The 22,040-nt window shown below is 42.1% G+C and overlaps 2 protein-coding genes across 5 annotated transcripts in view; one reads left to right on the top strand and one right to left on the bottom strand.

The window, feature by feature from the left end:
• The first annotated feature begins 1,018 nt into the window (after nt 1-1,018).
• FAF2 (Fas associated factor family member 2) lies at nt 1,019-9,067 on the top strand. 2 transcript variants are annotated; one of them, XM_072146262.1, is made up of 11 exons: nt 1,019-1,284; nt 4,908-4,976; nt 5,060-5,194; nt 5,282-5,358; nt 5,441-5,579; nt 6,217-6,302; nt 6,379-6,470; nt 6,551-6,728; nt 7,523-7,694; nt 7,853-7,996; nt 8,083-9,067. In XM_072146262.1, exons 1-11 carry the CDS (start codon nt 1,222-1,224, stop codon nt 8,263-8,265), a joined length of 1,338 nt encoding a protein of 445 aa, XP_072002363.1. In that variant the 5' UTR covers nt 1,019-1,221; the 3' UTR covers nt 8,266-9,067. The 2 variants fall into 2 exon arrangements, with proteins under 2 accessions (XP_072002363.1, XP_072002364.1); XM_072146263.1 differs by lacking the exon at nt 1,019-1,284 and adding an exon at nt 1,364-1,520.
• An 8,601-nt stretch (nt 9,068-17,668) lies between these two features.
• The window catches only part of RNF44 (ring finger protein 44), a 42,613-nt gene continuing 38,241 nt past the window's right edge, over nt 17,669-22,040 (bottom strand). For all 3 annotated transcript variants that reach the window (XM_072146259.1, XM_072146260.1, XM_072146261.1), the window contains exon 11: nt 17,669-20,099. In XM_072146259.1, the coding sequence (XP_072002360.1) occupies nt 20,037-20,099 (63 nt within the window). In that variant the 3' untranslated portion in view covers nt 17,669-20,036. The remainder of the gene's footprint in view (nt 20,100-22,040) is intronic.

Below are 22,040 nucleotides of genomic sequence, written 5' to 3'. Positions count from 1 at the left end.
CAGCTGATCGTCGCCACATTAATGCAGTCATTCAAGCAAAAGGAGCCTCCACCAGATATTGAGTGCATTTATTGTACTCTGGCCAATACCCTAGTGCAGTGATGGCGAACCTTTTAGAGACCAAAATTTTCCCGTGAAGTGCCAACATGGAATTTTAAGCAGTAACGTTTCGTTTCTTGTTCTTACACATCTTTCAATCGTATCGGCCCCCGTGAGGACACCAATACAGCTGAAAGAAGGAGGGAAAATTCAGACTCTCATTGTAGCCTCTCTCCAGGGTCTCTCTGTAGAGAAATAATGAAGGGTCCAGCAGGGGGACCTCAAAAAGATTTTGCAGCCCTCTCCACACCTTCTCACTGTTCCCGCAGTTCCAAACAGCCAATGAAGTGTTGCTTAAAAATAGTGCTGAGTGCAGCATCTCTTAAGTTGCCTGGGACTGCAGGAAGATTTGGTGAATTTGTTCCTTTCTGGTGAACTCTGTCCTGGGGTGATAACCTGAGTGCCCACAGAAATGGCTCTGAGTGCCACCTCTGGCACACGTGCCATAGGTTCGCCACCACTGCCCTAGAGGAGTTGATTCTAGATGAGTGGAGAGACCCGGAGAAAAGGATCTCCTGGGGAGGAACAGCTACTTGTTTGAGTTCTGTGACTCCAAGGAGATGAAAGGGAAAAAAGCATAATTGCGCCAATTGTTCCGTGGATAGGGCCTAACTTCCCTAACTTGTGGGAAAACCCCTTTAAGCTATGAACTGGCTACGTCCTTAAGGGGTTAACGTACGATAGCGTTTGCATGTCCTTTGGTAAACACAATCAAAATGCATTTGTACTTCAGTAATTATTTGCAGGAATATCTGTGTGCTGCAATTAGAAACACCACGTGTGAATGCGGCTTTACCCTTTATTATCCTCTGACAATTGAAAAAAAAACGTTGCAGTGCAGTTAGCACAGGGCCAGAAACCGCGGCAGTGTGCATGCGGACATATTCCTCAGTGGTACATTTCTGTGACATCATTTCAAACACGACACCGTCCCCGGTGGCTATGGACCTCTGGAGCCGGCATTATCAGTCCAATGTTATGGTGCAGTCATTTCTCTTTGATTTGCCAATAACCAGGAGCAAGATGGCCGCTGCCCGGCGGAACTCCATCCCTCAGAGTCCACGAATTCCGCCCGTCACTTCCGGTGAATGGGAGTGACGGGTCAGAAGGCGGAGGGGGAAGATGGCGGCGCCGGAGGAGCGGGAGTTGAGCCAAGAACAGACCGAGAAGCTGCTGCAGTTTCAGGTACAGAGCAATACGAGAGGGCAGGAGCGGGGCATTGCAGGCCCCGGCATGTGTGCAGCGGGAGGGGGCCGCTGCGGGACCTGCAGCTGCTCCGGCCTGGTTTGTATGGAGTCGGGCAGGATGAGTCGTAGATTGGGATGAGCAGGTCGTGGCCCAGGTGAGGGCTGCGCTATACCGACCAGCACTGACACCGGAGACCGTTGGTACATGAGATCCCGAGCTGAGAGGATTAACAGGTGATGCCCCCTGACCCTGCACCGGTGTGTACCTACCCCAGCACCGGTGTGTACCCTTCCCCTGGGGGGGGAACCATATGCTCCGCCATATACACAACAACACAGCTCATCTGCAGGGACGGGACCATCGCTGGGAGTAACTTTCCCGCACTCCTGAAAGTCTCCTCATGATGGATATGTCTCTGGGAGGGCCCATTATTTATAGCTGCATAAATATAATAGCTCCCATACAGCCTTACCCTCTGGGAAATGGGGATCATATATATAATGAGCCTAATAACGCCGTATGTAACAAATCCCATGTGTGAGCAGTGCTCTGGTCACACTACAGGTTGTGTCGGGACACATATCATTCATAATGGATCTGTTTGGGGATAATATTCAATGTTAGTAGTTTGGGTAAAAAGTCATTCAGAGGAAAGTGTAAAATAATAACAATAATCCACACAAACCTCTCTACTCTTCATAGACCATTCACATCTGAGCTCAGTCTATCACTGTGGCCATCAGGCAGGGGATGTGTAGGCCATGTGTAAGTCCAGCCTTAGATCTAACACTGTGGTGTGGGACAAGGAGAACCAGTTTAAATGAACTTTATCCTTTACAAAAAAAAAAATTCAGAAAGATCTTAAAGACTAAATTGGCACAAAATAAAAAGGTCACTGATGTCCTTAGGTCACTATAATCGCATCAGAAGAGTCCAGTACTTATGTATAATATCATATATGGTAAAGGAGAAGTTCTGGTTTCTGTGGGAGACATCATCATAGATTACAGTCTACAGAGGTGTAACACACAAGATATGCACACACCATAGCTTATTCTAAAATACAGGCTCTGCCCTACTTGAAGGGGTTGGTCACCTTTCCACCACATACTCGCTATTATTATGTAATTTCAGTTGTGCTTAGAAAATTTCACAAAAAAAAACGGTGCTCCGTGACTACTTCTACCAGAGGCACCTTGCTCCTACGTCTGTCCATAAAATGGACATTCCTGGGGAGTCACATGACCAATTTGACCAAAGCGCGGTCCTGGCGCACAATCCCTGTACTGCCGCATCTTTCACACAAGGGCAGCACAGGCACACTGAAGAGGGCCAAGTAGTGGAACTCCGGCACCAGCTGTTGATCAGCTGTTCTTCGCAGAAGGGTGATATCTGCAATTCGCACCCTCGGCCCTCCTCAGTGTTCCTGCACTGTCATCATGTGAATAATGTCTGATGTGGCAATACAGGGATCGTACGTCGGGACCACATTTTTTTTTTTTTTTGGTCCATTTTACCAAAGGTGCCGCTGGGTAGGATAGTGCCTTATTGTGAAACCTTCTAATCACACCTGCAATTACATAAGAATAGAGAATATGTGACAGCATTATTAACATTTTTCTGCAAAGGTAGCCAACCCCTTTAAGGACACCATCTTACAGACAACCCATAGTTACAGACGGACCCCTCTGTCCACTGTGAGCTCTAGTGAAGCTCTCTGGATGCTTTACTATAGTCCCAGGCTGATCACCTGTACGCTGTCTGTAATGAAGTTATATTGATAATCCTTGTTCCCATGACAGAACTAAATTTAGATAATTCAATTGTCTCAGGGACAAATACATTTACCTGGAGCTACTAATTATAAAATATACCAGTTCTGATTTGTATACAAATTAAACTTAAGAACAAACCTAAAGAACCTATTGTGTAACCCGGGGACCGCCTGTACATATCTAAATGGCCGGCTATGGACTTTATAAGCTCTGTGATTCCACCATTAGTAGATAGTAGAGATGGCAGGTCATGTGATCACTGTGACAGGGTAATGGTCCTTGCTATACAATGTTATTTATTGGAAACTGCAAAAAATCTTAAAAATAAAAATACAACCAAAATTGCTGGTTTTGTATTGTTATTAATCTATAACAGTACCTGTAGGGTCATGTTGGTTATCATTGGATGCACTTTCAATACGTTGCCCTTAAAAAGGAAGAAAATGTGCGAAAGTCTAACAAGTAGTTGTGAAGGCAGGAAATTGGCCTATTAAAAAAGCCTCAAACACAGTAAAATTGACAAAAGCATAAAAAGTCTGTCCATTTAGATACATTTACCCCCAGATGGTCCCATTAAACACTGTGCTGCGAAGAGATGAAAAGCCCTCACATGTCTACATTGCTAAAAATGGATAATGGCAAATGACAAGATGCAAAACAGTGGCTTGTTATACATACTGGGCTAAAACAAGCTGGTCATGAAGGATGGCCTGGGACTCCCTGGTGTAGGGACCCGCGTCTCTACTTCATGCTGCCTGGTATCCATAGCTGTGGCCCTTCATATACTTCATGATGTAGCTAGCCGCCTGCAGATTTTTAGTTTCTCCATCAAAATAAAACCTGTCTATGAACTGTCAGTAAATATTGGGGGAGAAGTAATGGGGTTCTCTGGGTGATATTATACAGTAGTAGATGCTGGTCTTACATCTCATTTCTGCCTTCCTGGATGTAAACATTGTTACATAGAAGAGTCATTGCCGTCCTCCCCACATTCAGCTGCTTGTGGTGTAAACAGAGTAGTAACCAGTCTGGAGCGAGTATTTATTACTATGGGCTCATAGCCAAGACCGTGTGCAAAGCAGAACACAAGCAGATGCAGTATTTGCCTATTTTGTGTATTGGATGACATTTCTGCCTAGATGCAAACAGAACTTCTATAGATCACCGAAATAAAGACAAATACTGTGTACAAGGGCACTGTATGGGTGTAGATATTATACATGTATACCTTCAATGTGGCTTAATTTCTTCAGTGTTGGCTGTTCCTCACCTCAGCACCATTACAGCAGGTTGTGGTTATTGATCAGGGCTCGGCTACAATGCCTGGAGGGCTCTTCTCCCATCCTCCCCATGCTTTACTTGTATCTTATTTATAGGACAACAACTGAAATACCAGTTAGAGGAGTTTGTCTGGTAATGGGCAAACATATACAGTCAAACCTGTCCAGAAGACCCCCTCCCTAAAAGACCATTTTTTTCAGTGTCTGGTTTTATTTTCCCATCATACATGAGCAGACCACCTCTTTAAAAGAACAATTTTGTCTACAAAATTGGGCGGACTGCTCAGAGGTTTTACTGTACTGGATTAGGCAGAGGGTTAAGGCAGTAGTCACCAAGAAATTCCCCTCCAAGAAGCCAACCAGTAGTTATGTGCTCAAATGGTCACATTAAGGGATTGTAATACTGGTCTGTTATTCTTAGAATAGGCAGATATTGGAGGATGGGGAGCAGAGCCCCTGGCAGATCAATCAAGGCTACTTTGTGTCTTTGTATGGGTTGTGGATAATTTGTTTTAATTTCTAATCCTTAATTTAATTCTATTTCTTCCATGTATTTATCATGAAGGACTTGACAGGAATAGAGTCCATGGACCAATGTCGCCAAACCCTGCAGCAGCACAACTGGAATATAGAGGTTTGTGTGTATTAATATCAGATGCTAATTCTCCGACCCTCCTCCTTTACATTCTGACGTGGTCGTCTTTATCTTCTATTTAGGCAGCTGTTCAGGACAGACTGAATGAACAGGAAGGAGTCCCCAGTGTCTTTAACACTGCACCCAGCCGGCCACTGCAAGTGAATACGGCAGACCACAGAGTGTATAGTTATGTGGTCTCCAGGCCACAACCGAGGGTGAGTTTTAGGACCTCTCCTAACAGTTGTTTTGATCAAGGATATTATCTTCCTTGCGGCCATGTAACACAGGCATCTCTTGTTCAGGGTCTTCTAGGATGGGGTTACTACCTGATTATGCTTCCATTCCGCATCACATACTATACGCTGCTTGATATATTTAGGTAAGTGGCCAACAACCATCCATGAATATGCTTATTCTTTTAGATTTTAAATGTTTTGCACGACTCTTCTTCTTGCCTTTAGGTTTGCCCTCCGTTTCATTCGACCAGACCCACGCAGCAGAGTCACTGACCCAGTTGGGGACATTGTCTCCTTTATACAGATGTTTGAAGAAAAGTATGGAAGAACACACCCTGTGTTTTACCAGGGGACCTATAGCCAGGTAACATGCATGCTTCTAAGATGAGACTGGAATTAAAATCTATTGCATGTCCTTTCTGCAAAGCCAGTGTGAGGCTTAAAGGGAAATTCTAATTTTCTTATAGTGAAATGTCTTTCAATTTTCTTTTTTAATTTCTTAATCAAAGTACTACTCCTTTGGTGTCTTTATTGTTGACTTAAATTTATCAAGCTGTGAAGTAATTCATGAATTTACTCAGCAAGCTTGAAAACTATGAATTTATATAGAATGTAAATTAGGGGAAATGTGTTGCTTATAACTTTGCAAAGATCTTCATAAAGTTAGAATACCCTTTAAAGGGGCATCACACTCTGCGTAGCACCCCAGCACATTTTTATGGATTTAAAGACTCATGAAGTGGTCAGGATCAAACAGTTGGGTCAGACATATGTCTAGCTCTGCTCTCCTCAGTCTGGAGGACTTTTTTTATTTAAGGGGATTTTGGAGAACACTATTTGCATCTTACATTTAAGTAATGTATGTTTTAAAAGCTGGTCTGAGTTTATTTGTAGAAGAGGTTCCATAATGAGAAGTGCACTTAAGGTACCATTATTGCTCTGCGGTTACTCTGAAGATTTACGCTATGATAAGTGTGGTAATGGAATATCCCTTTACACAGGCGCTTAATGATGCCAAACAGGAGCTGCGCTTCTTATTAGTATATCTGCATGGGGAGGATCATCAGGATTCTGATGAGTTTTGCCGGTGAGTCCTACATTCTATTTCATTTATTTCTTTTCTCAGAACGCTATGGTCTATGGTCTGTTGTTCTCTCTTACAGGAACACGCTCTGTACATCAGAAGTCACTCAGTTTGTCAACAGCAGAATGCTGTTTTGGGCTTGCTCCACCAACAAGCCAGAGGGCTTCAGAGGTGAGTTTAACAATCTTTGATGTGGATGTACCACCATGTGTAATTTCATACTAACAAGCATCTTGTTGCCGGTAATTCAGTTTCCCAGGCTCTACGTGAAAACACATACCCATTTCTTGCTATGATAATGCTGAAGGACCGCAGGATGACTGTTGTTGGGAGGCTGGAAGGGTTAATTCAGCCACAGGACTTAATAAATCAATTGACATTCATAATGGAGGCGAACCAGACCTACCTGGTGTCTGAGCGACTAGAGCGGTGAGTTACTGTCATCTAGTGATATTACAATTTTCTATATTAAAGGTATAAACCTTTACGCTTACAATGTTAAAGTGAAGATTCTGGATTAGTGGGTTTGATACCATATTATAAAAAAATTTAGTTCAGGCTGTGTATGAAGTACTTTTTTTAGTGACCTTAACAGAACAGGTAGCCTTCAGATCTAGAAATATCAGGAATTAAGAAGTTGTCTGATCATTGCAAGGTTTGAGCATGGATAAGGGATAACTTGCTGATCGATGTTGTCTCGCTGATAAGAGAATATGGCTCTGTTGCACACCATATGAATGGTGGTGTAGGTGGACATGCATACCGTACCATATTCATAGACATCCTTATGACATCAATGATACAACTCGTCCTGTATACAGAGCTTATTTTTAATTGTATCTCAGCCCTTTGTGGAGAGTGTTGGTCTAATGACAACTGTATACGACATCTTGGGTATTTTAGTTCTACTAGAGGTTGAAATATCATTCCAACTTAATTCAGAGAAGGTACGGCCAGTACATGTGCATCAGTAGCTGGAAGGCAGAACATGCTGTATGTTACCTTTAACAGGTGTGCTCAATATTTTATGTGATAGAGCTGTAGAAATTAGGAATATAGTAGTCAGTAAACCATTTAATACACACTTTGGTAAAGTCTAACACAAAATCTGAAAAAAGTCCAAAAAGTCTTTGTGATGATCTTCCAGAGGCAGAACATTTGTCCTTTTATTTTCTTTGTGGTATAAATCATTTAGTTTGTATTTTTATATTATTTTTTTTTAGGGAGGAGAGGAACCAGACTCAAGTGCTAAGGCAACAACAAGATGAGGCATATCTGGCATCTCTAAGAGCTGACCAAGAGAAGGAACGGAAGAAAAGAGAAAAACAGGAGCAGAAGCGGCGAGAGGAGGAGGAAGCACAACTTCGGCTGCAGGCAGAGGAAAGAAAGAAAAGGGTGAGAATGACCTCAGAAAGATGGATGTGAAATGTGCCCATAAACTTCGGCTAACAGTGTTATAGCATGTGGTCCAGGAGCTGGAACCTTTGTAGCAATGGAACCTCCCGATACTCAGTTGTGTGACCAACATCGAATAAATGTATCTTCTTTAACAGAACCTTCAAGAAGAGAAGGAACGAAGGTCTGAATGTCTCCCTGCGGAACCTGAATCTGACCACCCTGACAGTCTGAAAATCATTTTCAAGATGCCAAATGATACCAGAGTGGAGCGAAGGTTCCTCTTCACACAGTCCCTATCAGTAAGTGCCCTTGTGTAGTGAGAGTGCAGAATTCTATACTGATTCTCTGTTTTCCATTGAAATAATTGTTCTCTGTTTTGTTTTAGGTGATTCATGACTTTCTCTTCTCCTTGAAAGAGACTCCAGAACATTTCCAGATAGTGGCGAATTTTCCCCGGAGGGTGTTGCCGTGCCTTCCCACGGAGGAAGTCCCTGTGCCTCCTTCCCTTCAAGAGGCTGGACTTAGTCGATCACAGCTTCTGTTTGTACAGGATCTCACGGACGAATGAGAAATATCTATTTTTATTTCCCACAAGGATATTTGGGAAAGATTGAAAATGGGGGGAAAAAAATAAATAAAATACATAAAAATACAGGTAGGGAGGAATGAGACACCAATCCTCATCAAAATATAATTTTTTTTTTTTTAAATAACTGCTGCTACTGACTGTGGATCTTGGCATCTTTGCCTGGGTATGGGTGAGAAGGTAGCATGTAGCAGTGGATTGTCTTTCCCCAGTAGAAGGGGATGAAGGCCAGATGTCTGGGAACCTAAGAATGCAGGGAGATGTTTTCCTAATGGTGTTTTCCCAAGTGACAAACTTGCAGGAGAGGTCTGCAGAGCATGGCCTTGCACACTTCTTCACTCCGGCAAAGGAAGAACCATCTCTACAAAGTTGACATCCACACCACTCCCTCTGACAGGTTTAGCGGGGTCACGTGTTGTCATTTTGTCTGAGGAACAAGAGGAAAGAGCTTTCCTCACTGTGTATAAAGTTTTTTTGTTTTTTAAATTACCCTTTCTTCCCTCATTGCTTTTCTAAAAGACCAAAGGAGAGAGATCGGCAGCTGTCTCTGACACATGAGGATTTTCAGTGGATCCAATGTTTGAATAGTATGTGTGAGAGATTTGGCTTTCAGCTTGAAGGGGTCATGGTAATTGCCAATACCCTGTAGTGTAATAAAGGCAATATATAGCGACTGGTCTCCCTGCTTAGATGCCTTCTTGTCACTAGCATACTGTATGTTCCAACTGGTCTATATTCCAGATTATAATTTATTCCAGATATAAATTAAAAACATTTTAGAGTTTCTGTGTGTAACCGTTTATGTTGATTACCAGTGGGGTCAGTGTTACTTCCTCTCTAAGCATGTTCCAAATCATTAAAGGGGATCTCTTGTGGTTTTAAATTTAACTGGTAATTCTAAGAACTTTTTGTATTAAGGTGAATTTATTGTTAAACACCCGCTTCATATGATTTAAAATGCACGACTGGTGAAAGGTGTTCTGTTCTATCTGTATGAGGAATGCCAGATATATCCAGTTTTATTTATAGTACGGGTCATCTGAAAAACTCCAAATGATCAGAAACTATGCTCTGACAAGGAGTCTGAAAACCTCTGCGGAAATGAAAGTTTTGCCAACAGCCCATAATGGCAGCCTTGAGGTTCGCATTTTGCCTCAATCCTCTGTCTATTGGAAACAAAACCAAAGACTTGGTTTGAAGGGAACCTGTCATCAAGAATGTGATTTTTAGCTGTTGACGGGTTCCAATAGCCTATTCAGTGCTGATTTTAAAAATGTATCTTTTCATTTCAGTACTTTATATAAGTTTAATACACATTACCTAACAGAATGGGTTGAGTCTGCGGGGTAGGGGGCAGGTGCATCTTGTTGGCCACTTTTCCTAATGTTTAATGTGTGTATAAGTGGGGGTAGGGCAGGATATTGGGCAACTTTCCAATATACGGTACTTCTATTAAAGGAAGTGAAGCCTCCTGTCCATTAAATGGCTGCAGATGAAGGGTCATGTCATCTCTGTCCATGAACAATTGCCCTACCAGGACCTTAAGCTAGTATTCCTGCTTAAAATATAAGCTAATATGTAATTAGTTATTTAAAATTTTGCTTCCCTTAGGAAAATTATGTGGACATACACTAAAATGAAAACATAAAATGCTTTAACACCTTGCCAACCGAGGACGAACTATATCGTCCTCGCGCGCCAAGGGGTGTATGGAGAGAGCTCACGAGCTGAGCTCTCTCCATACACAGCGGGTAACGGCTGTATAATAAAGCCAATACCCGCCTGTCACTGCCGCGGTCGGTGCTGGCACCGATCGCGGCAGTTAACCTGTTAAGTGCAGCGGTCGAACCCGACTGCGGCACCTAACTTACCTTTACATGCGCACCACCATCTTGGTTACCCAATCTTGGTTGCTATGGCAGCCTAGAGTCTCCGTGAGATGCGTAGGCTTGCCAGGTGAAATGATTTCTAATAGCCACCAGAGGGCAGGCTATTAAAAATCATTGTAAAATAGCTATATACTGCAATACAGTAGTATTGCAGTATATAGTATTAGCAATCGGACCCTGCAGGGTTAAATTACCCTGGAGGATCTAAAATAATGGTAAAAAAAAAAATTATGAAAAAAAAAGTAAAAGTTTAAATCACCCCCCTTTCCCTAGAACTGATATAAATATAAATAAACAGTAAAAATCATAAACACATTAGGTATCATCGCGTCCCAAAATGTCTGATCTATCAAAATATATTAGCGATTTTCACCAGGGTTTAACCCCGTAATGGAAATGGGCGCCACTTTTTTGCCATTTTGAAAAATATAAAGAATTCTATAAAAAGTGATCAAAAGCCCATACCGTCCTAAAAATGAATGCATTAAAAACGTCATCAAAAGTGACACCATCCACAGCTCCGTACAATGAAGTATGAAAAAGTTATTAGTGCCAGAACATGGCAAAATCAAGAATTTTTTTTTTTGTACAGAAGGTTTTAATTTTTTAAAATGTATGAAAATATTATAAAACCTATACAAATTTGGCATCCTCGTGATCGTACCGAACCAAAGAATAAAATAGACATGTGATTTGGGGCACTCAGTGAAAGCTGCAAAATCCAAGTCCACAAAAAAAGGCGCAAATGCGTTTTTTCATCATTTTCACTGCATTCTGAATTTTTTTCCCGCTTCACAGTATATGGCATGGAATGATAAATACTATCACTATGAAGTTCAATTTGTTACGCAGAAAACAAGCCCGAATAGAGCTCTTTACATGGAAAAATAAAGTTACAGATTTTTGAAGGTCAGAAGTGAAAAATGAAAATGCAAAAACGAAAAAGGGCCACATCCCTAAGGGGTTAAGTCAGTCTGCGGTGTATTGGTTCCAGAAATAAAGATGGCTGCTTTCTGTGATGTTCACATGTATTGAACCAGTTTATGGAGGAGAGAAGTGAAGGCGTGTGACACAGGACTAGATATGAAGGGGAAATGGACAATAAGAAGTTTTATTTGGGGCTGGGGTGATGATGGGTGCATTTACATGGGACTGTAGATTAGGAGGCTTGAGGGATGCAGTTACATGGCACTGTAGTTAGAAAGCCAGAGGGATGCATTTACATGGGACTGCACGTAAGGAGACTGGGGTGGGGGAAGATCACAAGGAGCAATGTGTGTACATGTTGGAAGGATTCAGGGAGTTCTTTATATGTAGTACTGTATGTTGGGCAGGTGAATTATTTTTTTTTTAACTTTGCATCTTGTGGGTTTAAAGGAATTGTCTTAGATGTAAAACATGTCTGCTTCCTTCCATAAAGAGGTAACACATGGTCTTGCAGCTCGACTATATTAAGCTGAACTGTTTGGAAAAATGACATGAAGGCAATTAACACATGACAAGTCATACTGGTATAGGAGGGGAGTCCATATTCTTACATACAGGTACCCTAACAAGACTGCCTGCATATGAACAAACAGCTATACAGTGTACTAATAACATGTGTTAGTCACACACAGAAAATTGTGTATCATACAGATGCACATATACACAAATATACACCATATGGATATCCTGTACACTCTATACATGTAGACTGCATGAAGACATAGTCTGGGGTGGGGTGGACACACTTCACACATAGTATAATCTGATCACAGGTTATGAGGTGTATGAGACTTGTGTGCCGGTAGTGCCCCCTTCATTTTCTAGTCCCTCCAGAAATAGTTTGGGGTGCAGTATCACAGTGAGGACACAGAAGTGACACATCCAGTATGGCCGGTGCACTGATGCCAGCTATAGACACCGCTATAGTAAGTGACGGAAACATGTCATTTATTAGTTGCTATTACCATACCTCCCAACTTTAGTAGCAGAGAAAGAGAGGCAATTTGTTTTTTGCTCTGCAATTTACACTCCCCCCCCCCCCAGTATAATTTCTTCTTAATGCCCTCCATCTCCCCCTCACATTATGTTCCCCCGAGCCCCATTTCAAAGGCTGTTGAGGAGGTCCAATTCTTGCTTCTGTTTGCGACTTGAGCCGTCCTATAGATTTCTGTGGGAATGTGAAAAATACGGATGACACAGAGGTGTCTGCTTTGTGCTGTCAATATTTGCCTATCAGTCATGTGCACCTCTGCTAGAGTATGGGACACGCTAGTGACATTACTGACAGGTTTGTCTTGATGGATCTGCAAAAACAGAAGACATACATATGCCACATGGACCTGAATGCAGGGGGAGGAGTATACATAATCAGAAGCTGGCTATTGGCTGCTGCCGATGAACGGGGTGTTCCCTCAGTGATGTCACTGCCCGAATATGGACAGTCACACTTAGCATATACAAAATAATGTGGTGTGAAGGAAAGAAAAAGTATGGCAAAGGCGGAGTACAGTTCATGATCCAAAGGGTACCACATCATCTGTAATACACGGCAAAGATGGTGTTATGGCTTGGGTATTCATGGCTGCCAGTGGCACTGGGTCACCATTGTTGATTGATGATGTGACACAGGAGAGAAGCAGCCGGGTGAATTCTCAGGTATACAGAGACATATTGTTTGCCCAAATCCCGAAGAACAATGAACCAAAGCAACTCAGGGATTTATTAACTTCTTCACCATGTGCGGCACAGAGCCATGAAGAAGGCTCATAGGGCGAGCTCTCATCATACAGAGGTGGGGTTTGCTGCATATTTCATCAAACATCCATCACTAATACCCTCAATTGGTGCTAGCAGCGATTGCAAATATCCCCTTGATCACTGCAGGTGGCAATTAAAAAGATGGGGGTGTCACCATCTTTGTTGAGATTACATCATAGAGGGGGGGCAATCAGGGACAGGTGATTGGCTGCAATGATAGCCCCGGCTGCACATTGGAATGAATCCTGTATAAAAATGCAGTATTGCATGTATACGGTAGGAACCATCAGACCATCCAGATAGTAAAATTAGTTTTTTACTATTTTGGAAAAAAATGTTACTAAATAAACAGTTAAAAAAAAAAAAAAAATCAAACATGGTATGCCCCATCCCAAAATACAAAACTGTTAAGTCCCTGTAGTGAATCCCATAGTGAAAAATAGCACCCACATGTCCAAAATGGCACTTTGCAACCTTTTGATCACTTTTTATAAATTTTTGTATGTGATGTAAAATGGTGTTACAGTCCTCAAAATGGTAGCAATGAAAAATGACACCTCCCACAGCTCTGTACAGTGAAGTATGAGAAAGTTATTAGCGTCAGAAGATGGCAAAACTATTTTATTTCCGTACACATTGTTTGAAAATTTGAAAATATATTAAAAACCTAACTAGACCTATATAAATCTGTTATCACCGTGATCATAGCGAACCAAAGAATAAAGTAGAGATATCATGTGGAGCCCACAGTGAGAGTTGTAAAAACTGAGCCCACATAGAGTGACGCAAATGCGTTTTTTCACCAATTTCATCAGATTTGGAATTTTTTTGTAACTTGCCAGTACACGGCATGTAATAATAGATTTTAATAAAAATTTAAAAAAGTTATAGATTTTTGAAGGTGGAGAGTGGAAAATGAATGAAAACAAGCAGACAGCAACTGAAAGCGGCTCCAGCAAAGGCCTGCAGAGCATTAATGGAGGAAACAGGACGAGTTTCACAGGAGCGAGGGAAACGTGCAGAACATCACACTCACAACGCTGCATCCGGTTTGCTAAGGTGATATATTTGTCGATTGGGACAATTTCAGAGCCCAAAAGTCTCACAAGTGAAACATCCGGGCTACAAAGATAAATACAGAAGACTTCATTATATCCTTGAGGCAGATAACTTTGGTAAGCTGCTTGATTCTGCGCCGCAAAAAAAAAAAAAACCTGATGAAACCTTTTTTTATACTGATGAGGCTGAAAAACCAGATGTGAAGGGGCATCTCAACTGACATTGCATTTAATTTAAATTTATACAGATACATTTCACGTTTTTTTTCTTTTAAAAAACGATGTACCTTTCTGAAGATTATTTCCCCATTCTCAATAGCCCATGTCTGGTCACTGCGGCCGGTGTGCGGAGGTGGTCATATCGAATGACGGCCATTTCATTTCTAAGAGACCACATGGCGACATTTATGGGAATTTGCTTCACACAGATTTTTTTAAAATTTTTTAATAACATGCAATTGTAAAAATGTATGTACCGTATGTACATGAGCATACAGTTTTTCAGCACAAATTTTGCGCTGGAAATTCCCCCACTCGGCTTATACTCGGGGAATATAAAATAAACCGAGTACTCACCATTCCGACAACCAGGGCAGCTCCTCTCCTATCTCCATCATTGTGGCGGGTCCGCGACAGAGCCTCTTGTTTATTCAGGCCTCTGTGATTATAGAGGAACAAAAACAGAATACTCGAGAATCTTGACATTACAGTTGTGCCCTGGCCAAGCCGTGCACACGGAGTTGTCTTGGACCGGGCGCTGGCCTGAAGAAAAAAAAAAAAAAAAAGCCGCTGTCGCCACAAACATGGAGATCAAATAGGAGCTGCCTGGGCCGTTGGAATGGTGAGTACAGAGTATATATTTTTTTACGGGCTTGCAGGCTATATACTGGGGCTGTGACCAATGCATTTCTCAACCTCGGCTTATACTCGAGTCAATAGGTTTTTCACGTTTGTGTTACAATTCGGTGCCTCAGCTTATACTCAAGTATGCCCAGATGGGAATACCATTTACACAATTCAATTTTTTTTTCCCCCCACAGAGGGACATGCATCGGGGGAGAGGCGGAAGCTGCTGACTGCTTTAGGTGGCATAGTTACAGCTGTGGGGGCAATGTGACTACTATGGCAAGCACTATGGCATTTGTGGGGTACACTGTGGCTCCTGAGATTAGCCCTCTGGCAGCTGTGGGAGGTACAGTGGCTATTATGGGGGCACTGTGGCTACAGTTGGTAAAGTCTAGAAGCTATGGGGTGAACATTGGCAGCTGTGGTGGGGGGGGGCACGGTGGCTGCTGTGGGGTAACTGACTATTGGTAGTGCTTTGCAGTGTGTCAATTCAGGACAACCACAAAGCTAAACACATTATTGAATGATCTAACTGTATAAATTTAACTACCGAACAGCTTAAATAGATACATTTATACAGTAATAAAATGACATTCGCCCCCTCTCCGCAAAACACCCAGGAAAATTGAGTTGGTCACCCCTGCTTTCGGGAATACTTGCCATTTAAAGCTACCTTTGCAGGTGTATGGAGACTTGCGTAGATGCCATGCATGGAGATTCTGGAAAGGAAATATGCAAATACATTTACCAGGTGGGATAAGGAAAACTTTGCCTCAGTTCTACCTAGAAAACCACCTTCCATTTCTCTAAGCACTAATCTAGTGACAAAATGCAGGATAATAAAACCAATGTAACTGACTCAACTGTGGCCAGCAATGTTTTGAGGTTTTTGCATCTCATCAGCACAGATTAGGGAACTGGTTAGGCACGGCGCCAAAGTTTTCTGTATCCCACCCTGGAAAATGTATTTGCATAGTTTCTTTATCTTCAACTTTGCACTGTAACATTCAGTGGCCCTGAGAGTAGACCCTCTATGAGATGAAGATGCCAGGGATCATCTGCCCGATTCAATCTAAGGGTAGTGAACCAGGACTACTGTAGCCAATCTGGGGTTAGGAAGAATCTGAGGTTCTGGGGAAGTCTTGAGGGATGTTCTATGGTGGTCTACAGCTAGAAAGAGACTGCGCCCTGGACAGATTCCACACATCTTATGGTTACAGTTCGGTGTTGCGGTTCTGCAGGTAGGAGAGGACTCCATTTATCACTATGCTGCCCCAAGTCCCATTTTTGGTACTGTGTTTGGTCTGTGAAATCCAGCTAGCATACAGTCCGTGATTTATGGACTGACCAGGCCTGTGCAATGCTGACCTTACTGAATGGCATGACTACTTTACAACCAATTTGCAGGGACACTAGTAATGCTTTATGTGCCTTCTGCAAGTTGTTACCGGAAACTGGATGACAATGGCAAAGTTCAGCACACCCCCAAGACATGAAGTCAGCAAACTGCAACAATTGAAAATTTTGCGCGCATGTGTGTGTGTGTGTGTGTGTGTATGTGTGTATTGTGGTTTGCGACCCAATGCAGTTCAAGGGAAAACCCTCATAGGTTTAGCATTTTTACAAAAAGCTAGACCCCGTATTAAGCCATTTATTGCTGTAAGTTGGCAATTTATAATTCTAGATCTTCAAGGCGTGCGCATGCTGGTATCAGAGGATGAAATGGCACCTTGTTCTATTCTACACCACGGATAGTTGAGGCTACCATACCATGGCTCTAGGATAGGAGGCACCCTTAAAGAAAGACCAAGAGACGCCAGTATTGTCCTTGTACATTTATTAGTGAACCCTCTCAATTCAGCCACAACATTAAAAAAAATAAATGATTGCACTACCAGGTCAAGCAAAACTAGCAACTTTCATTTTAAAAAAAGTACAAATCTGTTAAAAATTTCAATCAGTATACACATATATATATAATACAATATTACTAGGTAATGTTAAATGCTACAAACCAATATTATTCCAATGGAACGGAGGAAAAGAAACACACTTTGATAGCTTCAAGAACCATTTCTATATATTAGCATTTTTTTTTCAAATACATACATGGGAAATGAGGTAACCAGTAAATGTGCAAGTACCAAAAGCCAAAAATAAAAAGTTTATATATAGAGATATATCTATATGTATACACACACATATAGATATACAATTCTAACACAGAAGACACCTCCGGGACCCTGAGTAAGGGAAGCCACATCTCTGGGGGGCAGGAATGTTAGTGGAAGGGTAAAGTAGAGATCAATCAAGCCCAGTGTGAGTATGGGGTCCAGGAGGTTAGGATGATACAGTAAACAATCCACTATATCCCACCATAGGGGTGCTTAAAAGAACATATATAGAGAGATTTAAAAAAAAAAAAAAAAGTGGCATCTATGCAGCAATCACGGACATCCTAAAATTAATGGGTATTACTGAAGCAGACTGATAATGAAGTGCTTAGTGCTTAACCAGAGCTTTACAGCACTTGAACTATAGTTGTGGGGTTCCTACTGAGATTAGTGGAAGAACCGTATGCATGTTATACAGTGGAGCAGAGGGAGGATGAAGGGACAATCCCTATTCTGCTGGAGACCACTCTAGCAGGCAAGGGGTGTCCGAGTTAGGCAGCAGACACTGCTGTTGTCTGGTGTGAGTCGACTGAGAAGTCTGAAGAGTTAATATATACAGTAAAGACCTTTGGTAACTTGTGTGCTGTAGAACAAGTGCTCAGTCCAGTTTCTCTGCTATAATCACTGCTACCTTCTTCCACTAGCCCCACTGTGGCAGTTTACAAAAGGGGGGTTTTATCTATTGTGAGGAGGGGAAAGAGAATAGCAGATACAATCGCGCTCCAGCATATGAACAGTTTATATTCTCCACTGTTCTCACTGCCTGTATATGGCTTGAAACCTCGTGTGCTGCCGTTATGTAAGGCAAGAAGCGGTCACCACCCATAGCGCCAGTATCATGTGGTGGACCCGGGACCTATGAAAGGATGAGCACATCGGATGGGAGATCAATGCTTTGCATTTTACTTGCCGGCTGTTGAATTCATTTGGCTCCTTGGATACATAAATTCATTATATATATGTGTATATATAATATATAAACACACACAAAATATATATATACACATAAAAATGCAACCAGCTGCAATGTACTTCCAGAATTTTCAACAGTGAGAACAGTGAAGTGGTCAGTGGGGAGGAAGACATCTATAGCCAGACAGTGGCCAAAGCGGGGAAGGGAAGAGGGGTGTTATTTCACTGTGACCACAGAAAGTAGGGAGGGGGAAAAAAAAAGTAGTACTACTCAAGTACTAAACACTGGTTACTAGCCCCAAAATAAAGAGAATTGCAAAGCCACCACTTCACAGACAGAGAAGAGAACACTGTATTAAAGGTTATTGATTCGACAGCCTAGAATTACAACCCCAATTTACTACAGGTTACAGCAGTGGCGATTTGCACGAGTTTCTCTCTATATTATAGAGGTGAGGTGAACTACACTAACGTAATGAAACCAGTTGTATGTAGAATTATCCATTAACATAGTATAATATTTTCCACACGGTATTACGCTGTAATAAACTAGAGGGCCAGTATTAGGAACTAATTGACTTTTGGTCTAGGAACACCCCATCACACACAATCCCTGCCCGAGTGTGACCTTTACAGGCGATGAGACCTCTAAATATCCCAACAAACAGTTCAGGTGCCTTCTGCTTGCGAACAAGTGCACAGCAGGAATCAGCTCAGCATGATACATAACCCCTATATAATGCTTGTCCCAGAACCCCCCCACCCCCCTTCACGTCACTCCACAGACGGCCAAGGGTTAGCAGATACCATATTCCAAGCTGCTCAGACATGCATATTGTGAAACATTAAGACAGACTCTTTCTGCCTGACTGTTAAAGGCGCACACAGATCAGAAATGGTTGGCTGGCTCTTGTGTTGAATTCATTGCTGTTCTATCATGCAAACTTTAACTAAAACAGATACAAATCAGTAAGTAAAGCAGCCGCTTACCCATGTGCCCCTGCATCACTTTCAACACAGAGAACAGGGTAGGGGGAAAGCGGGTGCCAAGTGCAACACGCTCACCAAAACACAGCTCAGCGTGCAACAGAGTGTACCCTGTCTTTACACACCAGCCTGTGATTGTGTGACCTGCTGCCTAACAAAATACATTGAGGAGGCATTACCAGGGCTTCTGCTACCAGAAGAAAAAGGGAAGCGAACATGAGCAAAAAGCCCTTGCACCTCCAGACTGGTGCACGCAACATGTACGCTCAACACCTGGATCATCCAAGAAAGAAAAAGATTCCAAGGATGGAAGCTTCAGAGTCAAGTAATAAAGCACAAGACAACAAGCTGGTGAGAGACAATGAATTGTCCCCTGCATTCCACCAAGGGGGAAAAGCTAGGAGTTGTCTAATACCATGCGCCTTCTGGTACATTTCACAGCACACTACTTTCAGGTGAACTGAAAACCATGGCTGCACTCAGAAGGTGGAGGATAGTCAGATTAATATGGACATCGTTGTCACATAGACTGACTACGTCCATGGGTAAAGTCTGTGGCAGCAAATGATAAAGGGGGAAAAAAATCAAAAGCATAAAATATGGTCCAATGAATTAAAAGAAAATAAAAACTGCCCGCTAGGGCATCAGTGCAAACATATTCAAATAAGCAGCTGTGACACTTCCCTCAACTAAGGGATTGACAGACATACATTTTTGCAAACAGGGAGCCCCTGGTAATGCCTCAAGGTCCCCTTACAGGGGCTAGCACTGGCTACAATGACCCAGTCTTTTTCTGATTAGCCTCAGCTACTCTCATAGGAAAGAGAGAAAAGTTTCTCTCATATACAACCCAATTCATCTCACACCGAACTTAAATCCCGCCCAATGCCCAACACTGTAAAAGATAATGAAGGGGCACTGTCGGGAAGTTTTGAGGTGTAGAGGTACTAGGATGGAGACAGTGGAATGTGTGACTCTTGACACCACCTCCAGACTCAAAGCTGCTGTATCCTAGCCGTAAGGACAAGTGCAGGTGGAGGGGGAAGCTGAAGCATCCTAGTCAGGCATGGAGGCTGGTTTATTTTGTGTTGATCCCTCTGGGTTTGTGCACCGGCAGGAGGCAAGAGGGCAAAATCCTGTCCTCACTCCCCATCTCTGTGAACCTCTGAGGCATCAGCCCGGCAGATGGGACATGTGCGGTTGGACTGAAAGAGAAAACACATGGACATTACTTAAAGGGGTATTCCCACAAAGACAAAATTCTTAAATGTATTCAGCATAAATGTATTCTCTCTTCCCAGCAGTCACTTCTCACCTAAAATCTTCAACCTCTCTCTCTTCTCTTGTCTATCACTTTTCCTTCAAGCATGCTGTTGTTGTCACTCCATTACTGGTGAAATCTTCTCTAGACCCATCCAGTGCTACTAACTACTGACCAGTTTCTAATCTCCTCCTGGAACACCTGGTCTATTCTCGGCTAAACCATTATCTCTCAGCTAACTCCCTCCTTGACCCCCTAAATTCTGGTTTCCGCTCTATGCACCATCTACTGAAACTGCCCTTTCTAAAGTCTCCAATGATCTCCTCACTGCTAAATCTAAAGTGCACTAATCTCTCCTTGTTCTTCTGGATCTATCGGCAGTGTTTGATACTGTGGACCACCAGCTCCTCCTCAGGATGCTTTGCTCCATTGGTCTAAAGGACACCGCACTCTTGGTTTTCTCCCCATCTCTCTGACCGCACTTTCAGCGTCTCCTTTTCTGCATCTTTCTCTTCTAAGCACTGTCAGGGTTCCTCAGGGCTCAGTCTTAGGTCCTCTTCTCTTTTCCCAATCATCAGCAGATTTGGTTTTCATCTATGCGTATGATACCCAGCTATAAGTCTGCACGTAACATCACCCCTGCATTACTCCAGAACACAGTTACGGTCTCTCTGCTGTCACTAATATGCATCTTCAAAACATTTCTAGAACCTGACCATTTCTTACAATTGAAACCTCTAAAGCACTAATTGTTGCTCTGATCGACTCTCGTCTAGACTACTGTAACTCCCTACTAAATCGGTTTTCCACTAACTAAATTCTCTTCTCTAAAATCTATTCTCAATGCAGCAGCTGAACACAGACATCATGTCCACAATTTTTGCAGAGCTCCTTGTTTTGTCTTACATATATTTATTTAATTTAACTGTATTATAGGCTTAAAATAATATTATGTTAAAATATAATACAAAGAGATCTCAGACTATGTATCTCTAAATACTAGTGTAACCAATAACCAGTGTAGTTACATAAAATCCTCCCATTGACAATCAGTAAGCCCATAGTCTAATCAATAGAGGCTCTGCCCTGTACTTTTATGGCAGGTGGCGAGAGGAGGTTGTGGGTTCAAATACCTGGCGGGGCAAAAAATTGTTTAGTATAGAACCGAAAAGAGAGGCAGAGAGGATGAAGGACCAAGGGTTCACACAACAGAAATATGCAAGAAATCTTTATTAAACATACACGTATTAATACATATTATAAAATTAAGTGCATCTCAAGAGGAGAAAATAAATGCACGTCAGGTAATAGGTCCAAAAATGAATATACAGTAATGTGATATAATGATAAAGTACTTTTGGCCAAAAATACACCAAAAGTAACAAATAAGTACAGGAATAAATAATTACATGAGGTGTGAATGGCACAAGAAATAATATGGCCCACAAAACACTAGAGTACAAGAATGGATAAAAATATAAGAATCAGCAAAAAGACAGCGGTAAGTATACACATACGTGAAATAAATGGGGCTAGGAGGACAAACTACCTGGCGTGCAACCCCGACACGCGTTTCAACAACAGCAGGTCTTTGTCAAGGGATCCCAGTCATCCCTCGACAAAGACCTGCTGTTGTTGAAACGCGCGTCGGGGTTGGCCACCAGGTAGTTTGTCCTCCTAGCCCTATTTATTTCACTTATGTGTATACATTTACCGCTGTCTTTTTGCGGATTCTTATATTTTTACCCATTGTTTGGGGGGCCATACTATTTCTTGTGCCATTCACACCTCATGTAATTATTTACTCTTGTACTTATTTGTTTCTTTTGGTGTGTTTTTGGCCAAAAGTACTTTATTATATCACATTACTGTATATTCATTTTTG

Source organism: Engystomops pustulosus, chromosome 4 (assembly GCF_040894005.1).
Source record: "Engystomops pustulosus chromosome 4, aEngPut4.maternal, whole genome shotgun sequence".
Taxonomy (NCBI): domain Eukaryota; kingdom Metazoa; phylum Chordata; class Amphibia; order Anura; family Leptodactylidae; genus Engystomops; species Engystomops pustulosus.
The sequence above is the reverse complement of the archived record's forward strand: the minus strand, read 5'-3'. Positions and strand labels throughout refer to the sequence as shown.

Excerpts from the sequence above, each read along its gene's own strand:
- FAF2 (XM_072146262.1), top strand. The coding sequence starts at position 1,222 with ATGGCGGCGCCGGAGGAGCGGGAGTTGAGCCAAGAACAGACCGAGAAG. Across the intron at positions 5,359-5,440 it reads ACGCTGCTTGATATATTTAG|GTTTGCCCTCCGTTTCATTC; the intron begins GTAAGTGGCCAA and ends TCTTGCCTTTAG. Across the intron at positions 5,580-6,216 it reads ACCAGGGGACCTATAGCCAG|GCGCTTAATGATGCCAAACA; the intron begins GTAACATGCATG and ends CCCTTTACACAG.